The 19,424-nt window shown below is 35.9% G+C and overlaps 1 protein-coding gene across 3 annotated transcripts; it reads left to right on the top strand.

The window, feature by feature from the left end:
• Positions 1-3,200: 3,200 nt before the first annotated feature.
• LOC112525834 (protein PELOTA 1) lies at positions 3,201-19,162 on the top strand. 3 transcript variants are annotated; one of them, XR_003070447.1, is made up of 16 exons: positions 3,201-3,278; positions 3,371-3,453; positions 5,030-5,105; positions 5,466-5,540; positions 5,816-5,872; positions 7,118-7,163; positions 9,315-9,390; positions 9,789-9,864; positions 9,990-10,022; positions 10,165-10,233; positions 10,970-11,076; positions 15,679-15,751; positions 15,903-15,946; positions 17,191-17,285; positions 18,126-18,232; positions 18,825-19,162. XR_003070447.1 is itself a non-coding variant. In XM_025136117.1 (16 exons), the coding sequence occupies exons 1-16, from the start codon at positions 3,228-3,230 to the stop codon at positions 18,896-18,898; spliced, it is 1,137 nt and encodes a 378-aa protein (XP_024991885.1). In that variant the 5' UTR covers positions 3,201-3,227; the 3' UTR covers positions 18,899-19,162. The 3 variants fall into 3 exon arrangements, 2 of the variants coding, with proteins under 2 accessions (XP_024991885.1, XP_024991884.1); XM_025136117.1 differs by having other exon boundaries at positions 15,903-15,941; XM_025136116.1 differs by having other exon boundaries at positions 15,903-15,941; positions 18,126-18,283.
• Positions 19,163-19,424: the final 262 nt, after the last annotated feature.

Raw genomic sequence — 19,424 nt, 5'->3', positions numbered from 1 at the left:
TTTGCTGAAGGTTCTTTGGTGTGAGTGTTGTCTTCTTGAAGTATTGCTGTCTGTGATAGATTTACAATGCAAGTTCTTCAGCGATCACTGAACATACTCAGTGAAGATCGCTGCAACTGAAAATGCAGAAACATAAATACAACGTACAAGTGAAAAAGGATTATCATCAAATCACTGTGAGAGAGGATCAACAGTCATCGGCCATAGTGTTGGCCGATGAGGGCAGTTATCGCCCAAAACTTGTGAAATAAAAAAAGTTGTTTTCACAAATGTTGATTAACAGTTTTAAACTGTTTTATGTTGAGAAAGGGCATTTTTGTATCTTTCAAATGTGATTTATAAATTGAGAAAAAGTATTGTTGTTTCTTTCAAAGCTAATGAGATGAGAAGTTGTCTTTGAAAGAAAATATTGAGTTGAAATTGAAAAGTGGATTTAAGAACTTGAGAGTTTTTTAGATTAAAGTTTCTGATATGAACCTATTTTTAAGCAATTATGGCTACAGATTTATTTGTAGATTTGAGGTGGAAACAAGGGTGACATATCAAGGAGAGGTGTATCATGCGATAAGGGTGACATATCAAGGAGAAGTGTACACTTGGATAAGGGTGACATTTGTGTGTGTGGTTACTATCATTGCTCTTGTTGTCACATCCGTAAGATGTGATAACTCTGAGTCAACATTTCTTTGTGACATGAAGACTTAGTAATATTGCTCTTATTGAAATGATAACAAAGATGTTATTGAGAAGGGGAAAATGTTTTATAGCCAGAGGCATTAATTGTTGTATTTTCAAATGATTTTGAGATATCATATTTAAGTATTTCAAAGAGTAGTGATTTAAAATAAAACCCGAAGGGTCATTGTTATTATTTAATTAGTTTTTCATTTAAATTTAAATCTGGTTGTATCTTAAAAGTTTTTGATAATAACCAAGAACTCCGGTGATTGTTATTTATTGTACTCTTTTATATGATCGTAGAGATTGAGACCATAAGCTCTGATCAGTTGTAACTTGTGAGCTTGAGAGTTATATTTTAGATGTTTATGAGGACTTAGAGTGGTATTTGTATGGTAGAATCGTTCTATAACTTGCAATTTTGTTATACTGAAGTTATATTTAATTCAAATGGTTGAATATTCAAATGTGTTTATGAGGACCTGAGTGATATTTCTTCTTATCTCATTAGACCTCCTACTCTAACCCTCATTTTGTGTTTTAAAATATGCATTGCAGGTCCGGCTGGGTCCCGAGATAATAAGGGGAAGGGGAAGATGTGAATATTTCCCTTATATGCTTATCTGCTATTTTGAAGATCAACCTGTTGATTGATGTATTTTGAAGATGCATGTTGTTATGCATGCTATTGTACAAGAACATTCTTTTGGAATTTTTGAGTTCTAAATTCTGTAACATAAGTTTCTTGTACTAGTGGGACCAGTGTGGTGTAAATTGTATTTCTTTTATATGAAGTACATGTTTATATGCAAATGTGGAAGTTGGGGTGTTACATCTATGGACCCGAGGAACACACTTTTGTCAACGTGGGCAATAGATGCCTCTGCATGTGTGGTTTTGTATCGAGCCATAAGGAGATGAGACTCTTATTTCTACATCAATGTCCTTTTGAGAGGACAATGATGGATGATTGGCTTCCTCGGGTAAATGCAGTTTAGAGACTAGAAGAGTGGTCTCTAGATGGTATGGTTGGGTTTTTGGATTCGGACTGAGCTTATGTCTTTCTTTAATATCCCTAAATGCTTGATCACTAAGGATAGATTGTGGTAGCTCGGGTTGGATTCGGTTGGTTGCTCTCATGTATGCCTTCAACTTATTTTTTGGTGGCATCTTTTCTCATGCTCACATTCTAATTTTCCCTCTCAACATTAGGGTTAGAACGCTCATGGTCACTGCCCATGTTCTTTTGTGCACTTTCCTCACTCGACCCCTTACTTGAACTTGGATCTATATGCTTTGGGGTAACTTGCATTAGCTCTGAGGCAAGTATGGCATCCCTATAACCATAAAATTAAAGGGAGGAGGATGGAACGAATTTCAACATAGCGTTAGACAATGACCTTTCATTGGGGTAACCCTCTTTCAGAATTGTGGGTTTGTGGCTATTCATTATAAATAAAGGGGTTTTATTGCCTTTTTGTTGGAAGGATGTTCTTTGTCACTGCCTCATGTATGAACATAAATTAGAAGCTTGGGAACATCACTAGAGGTAGAGGTTTACCTTTAGCCGTAAAGGTTGTTCTTATTGATAACAACTAGTATCTCTTTGTGATGCACACCTATACTAGAGAGTTAGATTTGGGTTGTACAAATTGGAATATGCGATTTTTCTATAACAAAGATGAGGGTAGACTTGGGCTCATAGTGAGCTAAACTCCTAGACATGGGAAGATCAATTTTTTTGGCTATTTCTACAAATCCCTTTGGTCCGTGTATTAGACCCATCCTAAATTAACCATTTTGTGAAAAAAAAAGCATGGGACTAAACATGCATATTGACCAATAGAGATGGCCAAATCGGCCCGGCCCGGGACCGCCGGAGGACCGGGACCGGGACCGGGACCGACAAAGGATCGGCCCGGGACCGGGACCGGTAAGGATCGGTTATGGGACCGAAAACCGAGACCGGTTAAGGTTTTTGGTAGTTTCGTGGGACCGGGACCGACCGGGACCGGGACCGGTTACGGGACCGACTATGGACCGGTCCAGCCCGGCTCGAAAATTCAAATAATTTTATAAATAAATGCATTTTTAAATAATTTTATAATGTATTTTTATAAGAAAACGTAATTTTAATTATATTAAAACGTATTTTTAAAATGTATTTAAGTGACTCAATTGTAAATTTTATAATGCATTAAAAATATATCATTAAAAAAATAAAAAAAAAATCTTATTTTTTTAATGCGAGGACCGGTTGGGACCGGGACCGGCGGCCCATAACCGGTTATGAAGTACCTATACCGGTCCTATCATTTTCGACCGGGACTGGGACCGAGATCGGGACCGGTAATGGCCCGTTATGAGAAAGGTGAGGACCGATTGGGACCGGCAGAGACCGGTTTTTGGCCATAGACCAATAATCCAGGGACTAAGTATGTAATTTACTGTAAATAGATAGACGGCTCTCCCTCGTCTAAATAAAGGGTTTGCAACTACAATATATACATAAAAAACCCGAAGACAAAGAACACACAGTCGTTCTTGAGATGAAGATCGTTCGGAGAGATTTCGCCCCGGATGGCCCTGGCAGCGTCAAGGTAATACGTCTCTCTCACCAAGAACTTACGGAGGAACACCTCTGGATCATTGATTCTCATTGCTGTCCGTTTGATATTGGTTTTCGAAACAGATGATTCCCGACGAATCAGACGACTTGTGGGTCGCTTATAATTTAATTGCTCCCGGTGATACTATCATGGCTGTTACTGTAAGGTTTGTCTGCAGTAATTTAAGCATACATGAATTTAAATAATATAATTTGATACGTGGGGAATGCTACTTTCTGACAAGTAAGCTAATAAATAATTTGAATGACCAAGGGTAACTGACCTTGCTACTGTGAGACCTGCAAAGAATCGAAGGAGTAGAAATTAGTAATATTCAAGCTATCTCTTTGAAGCAATTATGAGGTACTAGTTACGAAAAGGCTGTTTTTAGCAGTTAAAATATCAAGTCAAGAAACGCTCGGCTGAATGATCTAAAGGAGGCTATACTTGTTTGCACAAACCTGCAAGTAATAGACTGATGCTTCCATATTGGTTTGCTTTGTTGTGGTTTCTTTTGTTGTTGGATATAGGATTCTGGTTGGGATGGCTTTAACAGTCGTGGTCTAGTGGGCTTCTCCTCCTATGTAAAACTATCGCAAACCTAGGAGCCTCCCCTATGTAATACTTCACTAGAATGCCACATAGTTTGTTTAATTGATCTTTCGAAGCTCTGGTTGAGTGTTCATCAGGTTGACACATGGATGTCGAAGCCCCAATGAGGTTTCAGTACATTAGATTGAAGGTAGGATAAGCCATGGAAACACTGAATATGTGCACTGAAGCTTGTCAGATGCCCAGGGGGACAATTTTGAGGCTTCATATGGTTATGACTTCACAGTATGGTGGCACATCCTACACAATGTTCAAGGGCTTACTGGTGTACCCTAGGACGCTGAGTCCATTCATTGGTGGGAGTGGTAGCTGCGAAGGACATATCTGGAGCTAAAGACTATCATGTTTCAGATGGCCAAATGCTGCCACAGCCAAAAAGCAACCCTCAGCTAGCTGTAACCTAAAGCTTTGATTCCACGTTATAGTTGAGGGTTATGTATTTTATTTGTCTTCTATGTTTTTAGAACATTGAAAATGTTCTATACATCAACTATGGCAGCTATAAGCTTTTTATAGTTTATAAGTCTGGTGATATGATGGTTGGAGATACTTATCATCCTGAACATCACTGCTATAAAATTAATATAAATTATAAGCAAGACTGGTGGATATTCATGAATCAGATTGTTGATGGATGTTTTTTTTTTGAATAAAAAACAATTAGATTCTGTATCATTTCAGTCCAGTCATAAGAAGTGAATACATGTCATGTAATAGTTGCTTCATTTATTCAGAGGGTTGCAAAACTTATAGATCATGATAGTTAACATTGTGTATCTCATATTGGAATCAAGAATATTGATTCCATATTTCCATGTCAGCAAATTGGAACCCACCTCCAGGTGGGACTTTCTGGGATTGTTTGGTTTGGTTGGAATGTCAGTAAATTGGTGCATGTTTGCAACATTGCTTCAAAACGTTCATATTTTGACTGCTTTCATCATGTAAGCAGCAAACTTTATCAGTTATTTGCGTCTTTCAAGCATCTCCTTATTATCTTTCACTCTTCAGATTTTTGTTTTATTGCTCAAATTCATCCTTCATGATTAAATACTTACAGTTACAAAACAATAGAAGTTCTCATACAGGAAATAATACCCATTCTTTATGTTTCTTTGTGTGCCCTATAGAAAAGTTCTTAGAGAAGCAGCTTCTGGATCAAGAGAAGCAGAGCGTGTGAAACTAAAACTTGAAATCAAAGTTGAGGTAAGGTGGGTTTATGGAATCTAAAGTTTCATGAGGTCATCCTAAAATATGCACCAGCGATTCCTCTCTCCCACTTAGAATTTATGACTGTGGTCTTTTGCACTTCTCATCTACAATTTAAAATAGTGGTCTCCTCTTCAGCTACCATCTTACATTGATCATATTCCATACTGCAAAAGTTAACAAACGATAACAGATTGAAATAAAGCAGTTATTTTTTGAGCCCTTAGTATGACATATTAACATATCAGCATTATGATGTTGCATTCATTCCCATCTTGTTGTCAGTGCTACAGTGCTTTTGTCTTGGCATCAACTATTACACGTTGATAACATTTTTACTTGTGAGAGTGTTTGCAGAATGTTGATTATGACAAAGAAGGTGCTGTTCTGAGAATACGTGGGAAGAACATCCTGGAAAATGAACATGTAAAAGTAGGTGCCAATTTTGTTTAAGCATGTTAAATTTTGTGATTAAGAAAATAAGATTTAATAAGAGGCTGTAGTTGCACAGAGGTCATACTGAGTTTCAAATCTTATTGATTCATTCTGTTACCCCCAAATTATATGTATTCCACCTGCAAACCCATCTTTTCTCTTAAGAAACAGAAGTGCTGTAAGTAAAGAGAAACCAATTTTTTTTGTATATTGATTTTACATGTAAACATATTCTAGACCAACTTTGTCTACCTCATGTTTTTTATTTGCAGATAGGGGCATTTCATACACTTGAAATTGAATTACATCGGCCTTTTGTGTTGAGAAAGGTATGCTTCAATTTCAAGTTCATTGAGCAATCCATCAATTGTATTGACGTTCGGCACACTTTGCCATATAGATTAACCTATCTACTTCAGGGCTGAAGCTATATCGAGTATCAATTTTGATAGTGACTGTATCTCATATGATATGATATTCATTTAATGCATGAGATAATCTGCTTAAGGCCACCTATTAATTGAACAAAACCACTGTATCACACCTTTGAATTGTCATATCAGTTGGTTTGACTGAACATGTATATCCTGAGCAGAAGACATTGTTTGATGCTTATAGATGTTATATAGATATCTATTGTAGTCTCACTCTTGTTATAAAACCATTTCATTTAGTAGAAGCTCAGCAATTGGATGTATTTACTTTAGAAGTACATCATAGTTCATGAGTCCACCCATTTGTAGCTCAGTAGGTAAATCCTCCAACTAAGGTCCAACGCTTGTCAAATATATTTTATAGGTCTGTCATGTGTTTGTGAGGCATGCCAATTAATTCGTTAAAGGAGTCTGTTGTTTTTTCTGTACTTCCAATTATAAATGTTCTTTCAATGCTTCACGAAAATTTCTTTCAACCTCCAGTAATTGCCCTTTGTGAAAAAAAGATGCGGGTAAATGCACATTCTCTCTCTTCATAATTATCCTCCCTTGGGTAATTTTTATGGGTACCGCATTATTCTTCTATTTTTCAGTGGTATGTTTCACAATATTTTATCTGTTTAAGAAAGCTCTAACTCTCTACTCAACACTACTGTATTGCTGTTTTGTAAAGTGCATTTGTCCTTTTTGGCTGTTCATTACATTCGTATCACTTGAAAAGTATGTTTATCCCATCTCTTTCTTTGTCCCTATCTCTTGCGCAGACCTTGCTAATTGTCAACAGACAATTCGAAATACCTGGACTTTTTAGAACAGGTCTGAGTCCAATAGCAATGATCTGAAGCACTTCTTTACACTAATTTGGAAATCCAAGGACTCAATCATATCCATATGGATATGTAATATGTCCTTGGAGAAACCATGTCCTCTCAAACTTTATCAATGCAGTTTGAGCATTTTTATATACTTCAATTGCTGGTATGTTGCTATTTGGTTGGAACAATATTTAAGTTTCACTCATGCAGGATCCGCTGTCTTCATATACATGCCTGTGCCTCCATTATTGTTCTATCAGATAGTGCTTTTATCTTTTTACTAGTTACTACTTGTTTCCTTAGTGGGTTAACTGTTATATTGCAGGTCTTCTGGGACTCACTAGCAATAGATGCACTTCATCAAGCCTCAGGTATGGTGACATAATTTAACAGGCGCCTGAGGACTTCAGAACTTTAATGAGGCACCGGTTTGTTGTATTAAGTAAACTACGATTGTCGTCCTTATGGTTTGCTATTTATAACGCATTTCGTCCCTGGTCTTTAAAAGTTGCGTTTTTAGTCACCGTGGTCTGTATTTTATTTCTTTTTTGTCCTTGAAGCTAACAGTCTTAGAAAAAAAACTGTTAAGTTAGGGTAATTTGGTCTTTTTAATTTATTTTTGTTTTTGTTATTTTCTTTTAAATCATATATTATTGTTACAAAGTTATTACAAATCTTTAAAGCATTTATAAAAAGGAAAAAAAAACAAAAAACCCGCCTACAATCACTTACCCCAAACCCACATCACCCCCACCCTCTCAGCCCATCTTCTTCCCCTTTTCCCTTAATAGGCGCTGCAAGTCCTTATTCCCCTTCCCTTTTTCCAGCAACCCCCTTCCTCCAAGAGAACCAATGTCTTCTCTGATGAGAGCTCCATCACCTTACTATTTCATCCCTAACATTAAATTTAAACCTAAAATCAAAATCAATAATTAAAGATAAAAATACAATATCTAAACTAAAACCAAAGACAATCAAAATTAAAATCAAATTCAAAACTAAAACCAAAAACAAAACCAAAATAAAATCAAAATACCAACGCACATGAATTATCTGGTGAAGGAAGTGAGGAGTGTTCATTATCTGGGTAACTTCGAACATTCAAATCCAGATCATGATCAAGGTTGAACATTGAGATCGGAGTGGTATGGTGGTACATGGCGGATCTGGATATGCCTGGAGGTGGTGCTGGAGTTCACCAGATATGAGTGGAGAAGGGAGGATGAGGTCGACGCAGGGGGGGTTGTTGCATGGAGGCTAGTCGGCAATGGTGGTTGCCGGAAGGGAACGGGCCAGCAATGATACTGATGCGGCGAGGATGATAGCTGGATTGTGTTTGTATATATTCCAATCATAATTACATATATATAATATTAACATAAATGTAAAATATGATAATATATATTGTTATTTATTTTTGTAATGAAAAATTAAAATTGGTAAAAAGACCAAGATGTCCCTCATTTAATGGATTTTTTAACAGAGTTAGTTTGAGGGACGAAAAAAGCAACGAAATGCAAACCACAGGGATGAATTTTTTTTAAAGACCGGCAACGAAAATCGTTATAAACAACAAACAACAAGGACGAAAATCGTAGTTTACTCTTGTATTAAACATGCTATTTTTCTCTTGCTTGCTATTCAGAGAGCATATGTGCTTGTGAAATGGCTTTTCTTAAAGACCCATGTTTATACTTCTTTTTTCTTGTTTGGTCTGCACACACACAAACACACTCTAGTATTTTGAGATCTTTTGGGGTTTGTATTCTTGCCTCAAGGTTATTTGAGTGGCTTTAGTACCGGTGAGGCCAAAAGTCTATTAATATGTACTTGCAGTTTCCCCTCTTTCCTCTCTCTATGATGAACCTGAATGTCTAGTTCTCTCAGTGGACCTGGTCTCGTCAAGGAAGGTTGTGCTGTTGTCAATAGTTGAAACTGTTCTTTCTTTTATTCATCTCACTCATGGACAGCTTATGTAACAATCTTTTTGGGATAATAGTTCTGTAGGCAATTAGCTGTAAGAGAGGTTAACCTTTAAAAGTGTTTCTATTACATTGACAGTGATAACTGGCTAATTTCCTAACTTGGTTGTTGATATTTATTTTTTCCACTCTTAATATGTTGGATCAAGTACACTTTTTTCTTTTGGGGGGGGGGGGATGGTCATGTGACAACAAATAAATGCCTATCTGCTTGGTAATTGGTATAATAGTGCAACCAAAAGCTGTAAGTCAGTTTATCAAATCTGAGCCCTAATATTATTTTCATTAGCCAAAATCGAAACACCTTGATACCCAAAATTGATTATTGCAATAGCTTTTCCATTACTTCATGGGCTACTAAACCATTTCCTTGCCAAAATTTATCCAAACAAGCAAGGATGGGAGAAAGAATTTAGTTCACCTTCATTGCAGGCCATGTAGATTGTTAAAGATGAGAATGTGATGTATGATTATCTTTTAAAAAGTTCATGCATCAGCTCTATTATTTTTTCACTCTGATGGTTTTCTATCCTGATTTAGATCCTTCTGCCAGTGCTGATCTTGCAGTGGTGCTAATGCAAGAAGGCTTGGCACATATCCTCCTTGTAGGTAAAAGGTAACATAATTGTGATATGCTTTTAGAATCATATTATGTTTTATAAGTTTCTTCTCCTCTTTGTGTTAGTGATTTTATGGATGTCTTTCCATGGTAGTTTATTATTTAAACAGTTATTTGAACTTGTTATATCATATTGTCCTCTATTCTATTCTGAAGTGCAACCATATATAGTATGTAAATTTTCGTTAAGTTGATTGTAATCATGAACACATTAAGAAATAAATAAAATAAAAATTCTAACGAATGTTAAACCCAACTCTTGAGAATAGAAGCCTAGATGTGCAAATAAAGTATACCAAGGCTGCCAATTTAGGCATTAGTTCTATTTTTATTCTTAAACTCTTATGTACTTCAAGAGTTGCACATGCTAAGCCGGGTATTTCTTTTTAAATCAGTGTGACACTTACACGTTCTCGGATAGAAGCTTCGATTCCTCGCAAGCATGGGCTTTCTGTAGCTGGTTATGACAAAGTATGTTACAAAATTAAGTTATTTGATTTTTCTATTCAAAATTAAATCAGTGTTTTTAAATCTCGGAGGATTCCACATACTTGGAGACTTGATTCTAATCTAATATTGATCTTTTTGTATTACAGGCTTTGAATAAGTTTTATGAGAATGTTTTACAAGTGAGTTGATTTGAAGTTGCAACGGCTGCTATTGTTATATTTATTCCTGTACCATTGATGATTCTATTTCTATAATTGCACAACTAGGTTCACTTCCATGGAAGCAAGTGGAAATCAATAAAAGTTTGTTCTATTTCTCCAGGCATTTATGAAGCATATTGACTTCAAAGTTGTTCGATGTGCTGTAATTGCAAGTCCAGGATTCACTAAGGTTGGTACTTGAAGCTGATATTACTTGGTTTCAAATGATGAACTAAAAAATGGATGTGTGTACACTTCAGTTATATTTTTCTGGCTACAATTTTTGTTTTTCCTATGCTTCATGCCTGGTAGACCAGTGCCTCAAACAATCAATAGATCAAAGTTCAGGGAGCTGTAAAGAATGAGATGACCAATATCAAAGGAAAGTCAAGTTGATTTCCTAGCTTTGTGGAATTTTTTATTTGTTATGTCTCTCTCCATCGAGCCTTACTGAATTGAAATGATTTGATTATTTCATAAGGATGATGGCGTGGAAGCTATATTAGGAAGTTCTGTGCCTATGAATTATTAACGACACAATCATGGAATTATTGTCTAGATTCTTCTTCCCTCTTGTATATTGTCTATACATTAACAGGTTCTCATGCTTTCAGGTTTCAGACCATTTTCACTTGTAGAAGATGACACCTTAATAGGAGTATAAATTATATTGTTCTTAGATGCTACTCCTTAAAAACTTGACTTGACTGTGGCCTCAATCTTTGATCTATAGCAAGTGTTCTTTAGGAAACAACCATGATATCCTTTTGTCTTTTTTTTTTCAAATAAAAAAGAAAAAGAAAGTGTCCATTTAGTGAAACTTATTTGTTTGACACCATCTGTAGGATAGCAGTGGTGGTCTTTGTGTGACAATACTGCATTTGACAATATGCTATATCTGAGGGTTTCTTTCATATGTACTTCAGGATCAATTTCATCGCCATTTAATGTTGGAAGCAGAAAGGAGAGATCTAAGGCATATAATTGAAAACAAGTCACGCATCATTCTTGTGCACTCGACTTCGGGATACAAGTATGTTCATGTTCCTTCTTTCGTCAACACTTGAAGCATCAATAACTTTGGGATTCAAATAATGTGGATTTAACAGTTATCAAAGACACCAACATATTGAATATAAGAATACACAACAAACAACTTGCTAGAGACTAATTGAATGTGCAACATACAAATTTATTAGTAGGGAAAATTTCAAAATCAATAATTTGTATTGTTAAAGGTACATGTCTCGCATTGATTTAAAAAAAAATCTACTTCAATAGGCATGATCCAATGGTGGGTGACTCCATTGCTAGTCAACTTTATGATTGTACTCATCCAATCTGTTCTTTCAACAAGCTATTAAGTTGTGCCTCAACGGTCTTAGGGGCTGCTTTCTTTTTCCCATTAAGCATGCTTAGATTAAGCCTTTTGTTTGGTAAAACTCATCTGGTTGGTTAAAGGGAAATTGTTGTTTCTGTTATGCTCTGAATGAACAGTCTGAAGTAAAATGACAGTTGTACTCTTTTGGCGGATTATCGAAAATAATACTTATTTAAATACAATACAATAGAAAAGATCATCATTTATTAACTATAAAATATGAATGGTATAGAACATTTAAATTATGATATCACATTACATAATATCAAGAACTATAGTTAAAATTAAAATTGAAAAGGAAAATAATTAAAACAAACGAAATTAAAGCACACATTGAAAAGAGAAGAAATTTAAAAAAACAAAACATGAAAAGAAAAGAAATTAAAAACAGAAACAAAAACTGAAAAGATAAAATCTTGAAACAAAACAGGGGAATAAATGAACGAAATCTGGCTTGATGCATAAAGGCAAAGAGGGAATTCTTACGGAATAATCCAAATCGTTTTTATGGCTTAATCATTAAGCGTAAAGAAACAACCACATATGACTGAGCGAATAAGCTCCCCATACCGTTCAGCTCATTATGCCAAAAAGAAACAACCTCTTGTTCCAGGCTCCATGTTAGCATCTGTGTAGGGTACAAGTCTCAAATCGATTGGAAACGATTCTTAATTATATATAATACGAGGGTGACACCATTAATTGTCAATTGATTTTGAATTGGAGCACAAGGGATGTAACAGCCTGTTTTCAAGCTAATTAGAAAAGAAAAGGAGGGCTGTTGAATATAAAAAAAAATCATCGTAATAATAAAAATAATAATAATAGTAATATAATAATAGAGGGGCTGTAAAATAGTTATTATAAGTGTTAAAGACAAAAAAGGGGCTGGAAGCTGGTGATGAGGTATTCTATGGTGGCATGTGGTGCATGGGAAGAAGCCACACCAAGGGGTGAGTCATCTAGTTCCAAGCTCATTAACCTTTGGTATAACTAGGCAGCCTCATTCTTGTACCCTGTCTCACTTTATTGCAACCTCCAGCAGAAAATACAATCTCATCTTTGTTGAGGGAGAGAAAGAGGAGATTATGGCAAGGGAAGAGGACTGCACATTTTAAATTCCAAATTGCCAAAACCAAGGTGATTGTTTGTTCTTTGGGTTGGTTTGGTAACAAATCTAAGATATATATTGGTATTCAACTTTTAATGGGTTTATTTATGTTTTTTTACTACAGTATGTTTGTAACAAACCTGAGAAAGATTAGTATTCAACTTTTGGTGAATTTAATCATGTTTTTGCTGCTGGTGGTTTGGTAACAAACCTGAGAAAGATTCCTATTCAACTAGACAAGGTAGATAAGTTATAAACCGACGACAACCGCTTTGGTCATATCTTTAACATAGTGTAGGTTATCTTTCACAATTGTTTTTAGTCCCCTGCTCTTTATGATTAACTCACGATCCATTCAACGAAAGGAACCATTACCGACATGTTGTTCGTTGGATGGATCGTGACGATGAAATAGAAGAAAACAATAACCAAGTGATGAATGAAGCATTAGTTCGAGAGATGGCTGGGCTAGTTTATGAAAGGAACCATTACGCGTTTGATGGATCGTGAGTTGACCATAAAGGGCAGCGGACTAAACAATTGTTAAAGATAACATACAGTATGTTAAAGATATGACCAAGGATGTTGCTATCGGTTTATATACTTATCTACCTAGTCTAGTTGAATACTAATCTTTCTCACGTTTGTTACCAAACCAACAACAGTAAAAAATACATGATTAAATTCACCAAAAGTTGAATACTCATCTTTCTCAGGTTTGTTACCAAGCCAACCGTAGTAAAAAACATAAATAAACCCATAAAAAGTTGAATACCAATATATATCTCAGGTTTGTTACCAAACCAACACAAAGAACAAACAATCACCTTGGTTTTGGCTATTTGGAGTTTCGATTTTGCAATCTTCTTCCCCATGTTCACTAATCTTCTCTTCCTCTCCCTCACAAAAGATGGGATTGTATGTCTATGTGAATTTTTTGCTCAAGGTTGCAATAAAATGAGACAAAAAAACGAGAATGATGCTGCCTATTTATACCAAAGGTTGAGGAGCTTGGAACTAGGAGCTTCCTTCCATGCCACCATAGAACACCTCATCACCATCTTCCAGCCCCCTTTTTTGTCTTTAGCACTTATAATAACTATTTTTCAACCCCCTTTTTTATTATTATTTTGTTATAATTACAGCCCTCCTTTTCTTTTCTAATTAGCTTGAAAACAGGCTGTTACAGATTAATATCTGCATCATCATCTATATGCAATTTGTTGATCTTGCAGCATCTCTACTTATTGCTAAAACATCATTAGGTTATCGACCAGTACCGTCTTACTGTGGCTTTTTATGTCACTTTATCTCTTGTATCCCGCTATCTCCCCATAAATAGTACCGCCCCAAGCATTCTTTACCATCTATGATTAACATGATTATGTTATCTTCTCCTTGTATTTGTGCAATTGGAAGAAGTATTTTCTCCATTTGTCCCTTTTGATGTTACAGTTGAGATAGGGTGGTTTTTTATGGATAGGTTGGTTTTTTCTTTTCTGAGAAATTTGATTATCAGGACTCAGGAGTACAATGTATGAATATTATGGACCTGTTCTTTATTTTTTACTAAGCTTTTTATTAAACATTTCGGTGCACATGGAAAGCAGCCTTTCATTGTTTACTTGCATGAAAACATTTTCGGCAGTCTGTTTTCACCAACTATGAGTTGAAAGTACACATCCATCTTTTCCGTGTGCTTTCAAGTGTTTCCATGGATGGTTTATTTATTTATTCAATCCAATGTCATTTCGGCACTGCAAGGGGAAGGATGTTTACACCCTTATGTTTTCATGCACATTCTTGTGTGTTCAAACTTGTTATCCCTATGAGTTAGTGTTATAAGAGGTCCCATGTGTTGTGTGTTGTTATCTTTACTGTCATTGCTTCTGTATGCTAGAATAAACCTCAAAACCTGCATAAGTAAAACATCAACCTTGTGATACACCTGAAATAAGTGGCTTGGTAATCAATCTAATTGAATTATGTTATTGTTAGGTTTAGGAAAGCTTGAGTATTTATAGGTCGTTAGGGTTAAGGTTTTGGGGCAGAAAAGATTGAGTTTAGGAGCCATGGGAGATCTACTTCTTGAAACTATCTTGGACATTTAATTAGTTCATTGATAAATAAGATAAGAATCCAGCCGCGTAAGTATTACCTTGTTCTCATGGTCTTCTTGCTCTTTTGCTGTAAAAACTTGTAAATTGTGGCCATGCATGATAACACTATAATTTTCATGATTCTCTTTTACTGACAATGAGAATAACATGTCGGCATTCAAAAGTATATGCCATCTACATCTGCTTATATCATGGGCGGATCCACACTAGTGCATATGGGTGGCATGGGCCACTGTTCCTCCGTCGTAGTGTAAGTTTTTTTAGGGGAAAGGTGCCACTGTATCATTTTTTTGGCAACCGTAAATGTTTTGAAACTACTATGACAACATAAGTTTCCCTTGGTAGAGTTGGTTTGCATGGCTTTTCTCCTATCCCAATTGCAGGTTTGAATCCGTTTGGGTCATGTTCTTAGTATTTAGCTTTTAATTTCAGATTTATTATGTTTCTGGAAAAAATTGCAATTAAAGACTCCAATACAGGACCTCACATACGGAAAGCAAGGAACTAAGCAGTAGACCAATAATGATTTTGTGAAAAATATCCATATCTTCTTTTCTTATAGTCAAATTGTGCCACCACTTGGAAAATTTCCTATGTCCACCTCTGGCTTATATACTGATCATTTGTGGTGACTGGTGCCTGCCTGGTCATGTTTGATGTGGATCTATATTCTTGGATTTGGGAAGGCGACAGTTTCTTCAAAATCCATACAATTCAAAGAATATTCACTTTCAGGGTCATGCGATTTTTAATTTGCTCTGTTCAATGTGGAGTCCAGAGAATTGCAACTAGTGCTTTTGTAAATGCCACGACGTTTCTATAGCACATGCTACCTTACAACCACTTAAATGAATTCCTATTTAGCCTTACAGTAACCTTTGAGTTATCATGTATTAGCATATGGCTTTTTCTTATGCTTATTACTGCAATTTTAATGTCGGTTTTTGTTTTACTGGCTATTGTTATTGCCACCATTTCCACTTTTCTGTAATGAATATCATATTTTAACATTTGTTTTTACAGACATAGTTTGAGAGAGGTACTTGATGCTCCAAATGTGATGAGTATCATCAAGGATACAAAAGCAGCCCAAGAGGTAGCAACAAAGCCTATTGCTATACCTATATGTGTTCCTGGATTCACTTCTCTTTGAGAGCTTTACTCGTGCTTTTTTTTTCTCTAGTTTTTGTTTAGTGAAGGAATAGAACTGCTGTCTTTCAGTAACAATCTTTGTTTTTTCTATTTAGGTCCGCGCTCTTAAGGATTTCTTCACCATGCTTTCTAATGTCAGGTTCCAACTTTGATCTCGGTGTTCTTTACATCTGTTTGGATCAATGATATTTGTATGTTAGACCTTAAGCCTGCAGATGTGATTTTTTTCCTTATCCGTTAGCGAGTTAATAATCAATATGAACCTGCTCAACCTTGCATATACTTTGCATTTTTGAAGTTAATTATTTCAACTTTCAGATTGTTTATTCATAGGTAATTCCGAGAGGCCGAGTCTATGTGATTAGCTTGATGCTATTTACTCTTTCTTTTTATCTTTGAAGAGTTGTATGTTACTATTGTTCTTCATGGGATAGGGAAATCTTCTAAATTACAAGAGAGGGAGATAGAGTTGGCATCGATAAGGAAGGAACTAGTAATCCATTTAAGAGGATTTTACCAAAGTTGTTAAAGGCTCAAGGTGCACTTAGGTGCACTTAGGTGCAAATGGGTCCCGGAGCCTAGGCGTGAGCCATGGGCCTTAGGAATGCGAGGTTCATCTTATCAATACACACACACACAGTTACACACAACTCAAATCTGCAGCAACCAACAGTACTTCGATAAAGGCAGCAGAGATAAAGGTTTAAAACTTGAGCTGTGAGGGAGAAGTTTTAAGGTATAGGTATTTATAGAGGAACCTTGGATCGGGTGTTTAATTTTAGGGTTTGATTTATATCATCTATTTAATAAATCTTTTCTTAAGAAGTCTAGGAAATGATAAGATGAGAGAACTTGATTAATATTAGGGTTTGACTAGGTATTTAATAAGGCTAAAATGACAGTTGAAGTTATAGAGAGAAATGAGAAGTAATAATTGAGAGGATTTGAAACTTGCTAATATTACAAGCCAAGCATGCTACCTCTTTCGTATGTACTACAAGTGTACCTGTGCGATGCGGTAGAATGTAACATTTAATTGTAAACCGAAAATTGAATTGTTGTAAATTTGATTTTAATGGTTTTTTGTTTTTTGGAAATGCATCAATTATGAGAGGTTTCTAAAAATCTCAAATATTTTGTTGTTTATTTGGTTGATTGACCTTATATTTGGCAAGGGTAGTAGAGGCTTCCGGAAACTCTGTTCTTAATCTTTAAAGAAGGGTAAAATAGGAACATTTTAAAAATTGAATTTTTTTCAAATAATTTATGCTTAATGTTTTATAAGTTGTACCCTTGAAAAATTAAGCGTTTTTTAAGAACAAAAGCCTAAATGCTTTATAATATAGTATAGATGACTTTTGATCTCTTTTGTTGCATGTGCAGGACACACATCGTGCATGTTATGGGCCAAAGCATGTTGAGGTTGCTCATGAAAGAATGGCTGTTCAGACACTACTTATCACCGATGAGCTTTTCAGGTTTGTAATTCGTACAACACTTGCTAACTCATTTAACAGTGTGGAACAAGGTAATATTTTGAAAGTAGGTTTAAAGAGGTTAACACCAGGGGTGACTTTGGAACGGTCGACAGTTGTCAGTGTCTTCGTAGCTTCAGTTCTGTTGGAGTATCAGTCAACTCTTTATGTCTGACCTATAAGTTATAAATATTTCACTCGAAAAATGTTGTTAATGATGGAAAGGAGTGAGATGAGGATGTATCTTGTGTCCCATAATTTCTTTTATTTGCTAATCATGGCTGTCCGGGCCAGCTTGCGTGCTCCTCGATTTGAAGAGACAGCCAGGAAAATCTCTAGTGGCCGTGAGGAGACTCAAACTAGTGATTTAAGGGGAAAATATCCAGTCCCATAAAAATTGCTGCCTTGTACTGTATGGCTTTTTATAATTTTGAGTCACCGAGTCCATGCGAATATAAGTTATTATGAATTTTTCTTTTTTGCAAACACAAATGTAAGTTCAGAACTACATCTTTATCAAAAAATTAAATTAGAACCCCTAAAAACCATGTGCCTAAAAATGATTTTTGCAATTCTTATGGGATGTAGGAAGTACAAGATAAGGACCTCTTAAAGAAAGAAATAACAGCTTTTTAGGAAAATGTGGATATTCCCCCTTCTGGCTCAAAACTAATAAAACAATGGCTTACATCCTTGTTGTTGGCAGAACAGTTATATAGGAACACAACTTATAAATAAATGCTACTCTTAAGTGTGTGTTCTTTGGACCATGTAATTGTTTTGTATTCTGCTTTTCGTGAAAATTTGTTATTTGAATCTTTTACTAGTTTTGAATTTTTTCAGGAGTTCTGATGTAGCTACAAGGCAACGATATGTGAATTTGGTGAACACAGTAAAGGAATCTGGGGGCACAACTCATGTATTTTCTTCAATGCATGTTTCAGGGGAGCGTGAGTACAGACACTTCATATTTTGGATGTTTCAATCTTGTACTTGTATTGGTACCTGCTTTTGCATCATGAGCCACTGTGTACTGTTTTTAAAACGCTTACCGGCAGGAGTCGCCACCAGTATTTCCCTTTCGGGTAACATTTTCGGTCATCAAAATAGATTGTTGGTAAGTGTCTCTTTGCTCGGGAAGTGCTAACCGGGTAAGAACCTCTCCCTCGCTTAGTGGGTAAGATTTCGGTTCTTGTCATGCTCACCCGAGAAGGAAAGTGACACCCGGTAAGCGCTTAGCCTGTAAATGTTTGGCAAATGACAGCCATTTACGAAAAGCTAAATGCTTACCCGGTCACTTATCTCACCCGGTGTGCGTTGCGAGGACTGATAGTCTTACCCTGTAAGTATGGAAAAGACTCTTACCCAGTTAGCGTTAGTCGGGTAAGAGATGCTTACCAACATTCTAGTTATAATTAGCAAGTGAGGGTGGTGACTCTTGTAGGTGTGCACCCAACCCCTTGTTGGGTTTGTTTGGTGTTGTCTAGATAGAGGTTGGAAGAGTTTTTCTTGCTTACTGGAATGAAGTTTGCATAATTTCAGAACTGGCTCAGCTCACAGGAATTGCTGCAATACTTCGCTTTCCCCTACCGGACCTTGATGACATCGAAATGTAAGTTAATGAATCACAACAACAGGCCGACTGATTCTTATTTGTTTATTACTGTACCAGTAAATAAACTATGTGAAATAATTATATTCTAGACCCAACCACAGGTTTCAGGATTACATTTTCAATGTTTTCTAGATTATTTCTCGATGATATGTAGTTGAATTGCTACCATCATAACCTTTATTTTGTTTTCCTTTTACTATTATACACTTGTACTGTGTAATGTATAATGTATGGATGTATGTATGTTTAAATTAAGGGTGTTGGCCAAGTGTCCCTACCAGTAAGTGGTGGTCCAAACCTTAACTTCTTTTGTTGGATTCCTAGTTTCCCACCATCATATTTATGAGGAAATCAAGGACATGTATATGTATGTTGGTAGATGTTCAACAACATTTCATTTTACAAAAACACATTTTACTATATAGAACCAAACGTGATAATATTCTATGTAGTGTGTAGGTGGCAAAGGTCGTTCGTGTCTGATTTATTATTGATGGGCAACAATGTCACATATGTTTCACTATAGT

The sequence above is a fragment of the Cynara cardunculus genome, assembly GCF_001531365.2.
Source record: "Cynara cardunculus var. scolymus isolate 2C chromosome LG 13, CcrdV1, whole genome shotgun sequence".
In the NCBI taxonomy this organism is placed as follows: Eukaryota; Viridiplantae; Streptophyta; class Magnoliopsida; order Asterales; family Asteraceae; genus Cynara; species Cynara cardunculus.
Note: the sequence above shows the minus strand (reverse complement) of the source record. Positions and strands in the feature narration are given on the sequence as shown.

Bases quoted from the DNA above. Each gene is read 5' to 3' on its own strand.
- LOC112525834 (XM_025136116.1), top strand. From the start codon at position 3,228: ATGAAGATCGTTCGGAGAGATTTCGCCCCGGATGGCCCTGGCAGCGTC. The intron at 5,541-5,815 runs GTAGGTGCCAAT...TTTTATTTGCAG, and splicing joins TGGAAAATGAACATGTAAAA to ATAGGGGCATTTCATACACT. The intron at 15,752-15,902 runs GTAGCAACAAAG...TTTTCTATTTAG, and splicing joins ATACAAAAGCAGCCCAAGAG to GTCCGCGCTCTTAAGGATTT.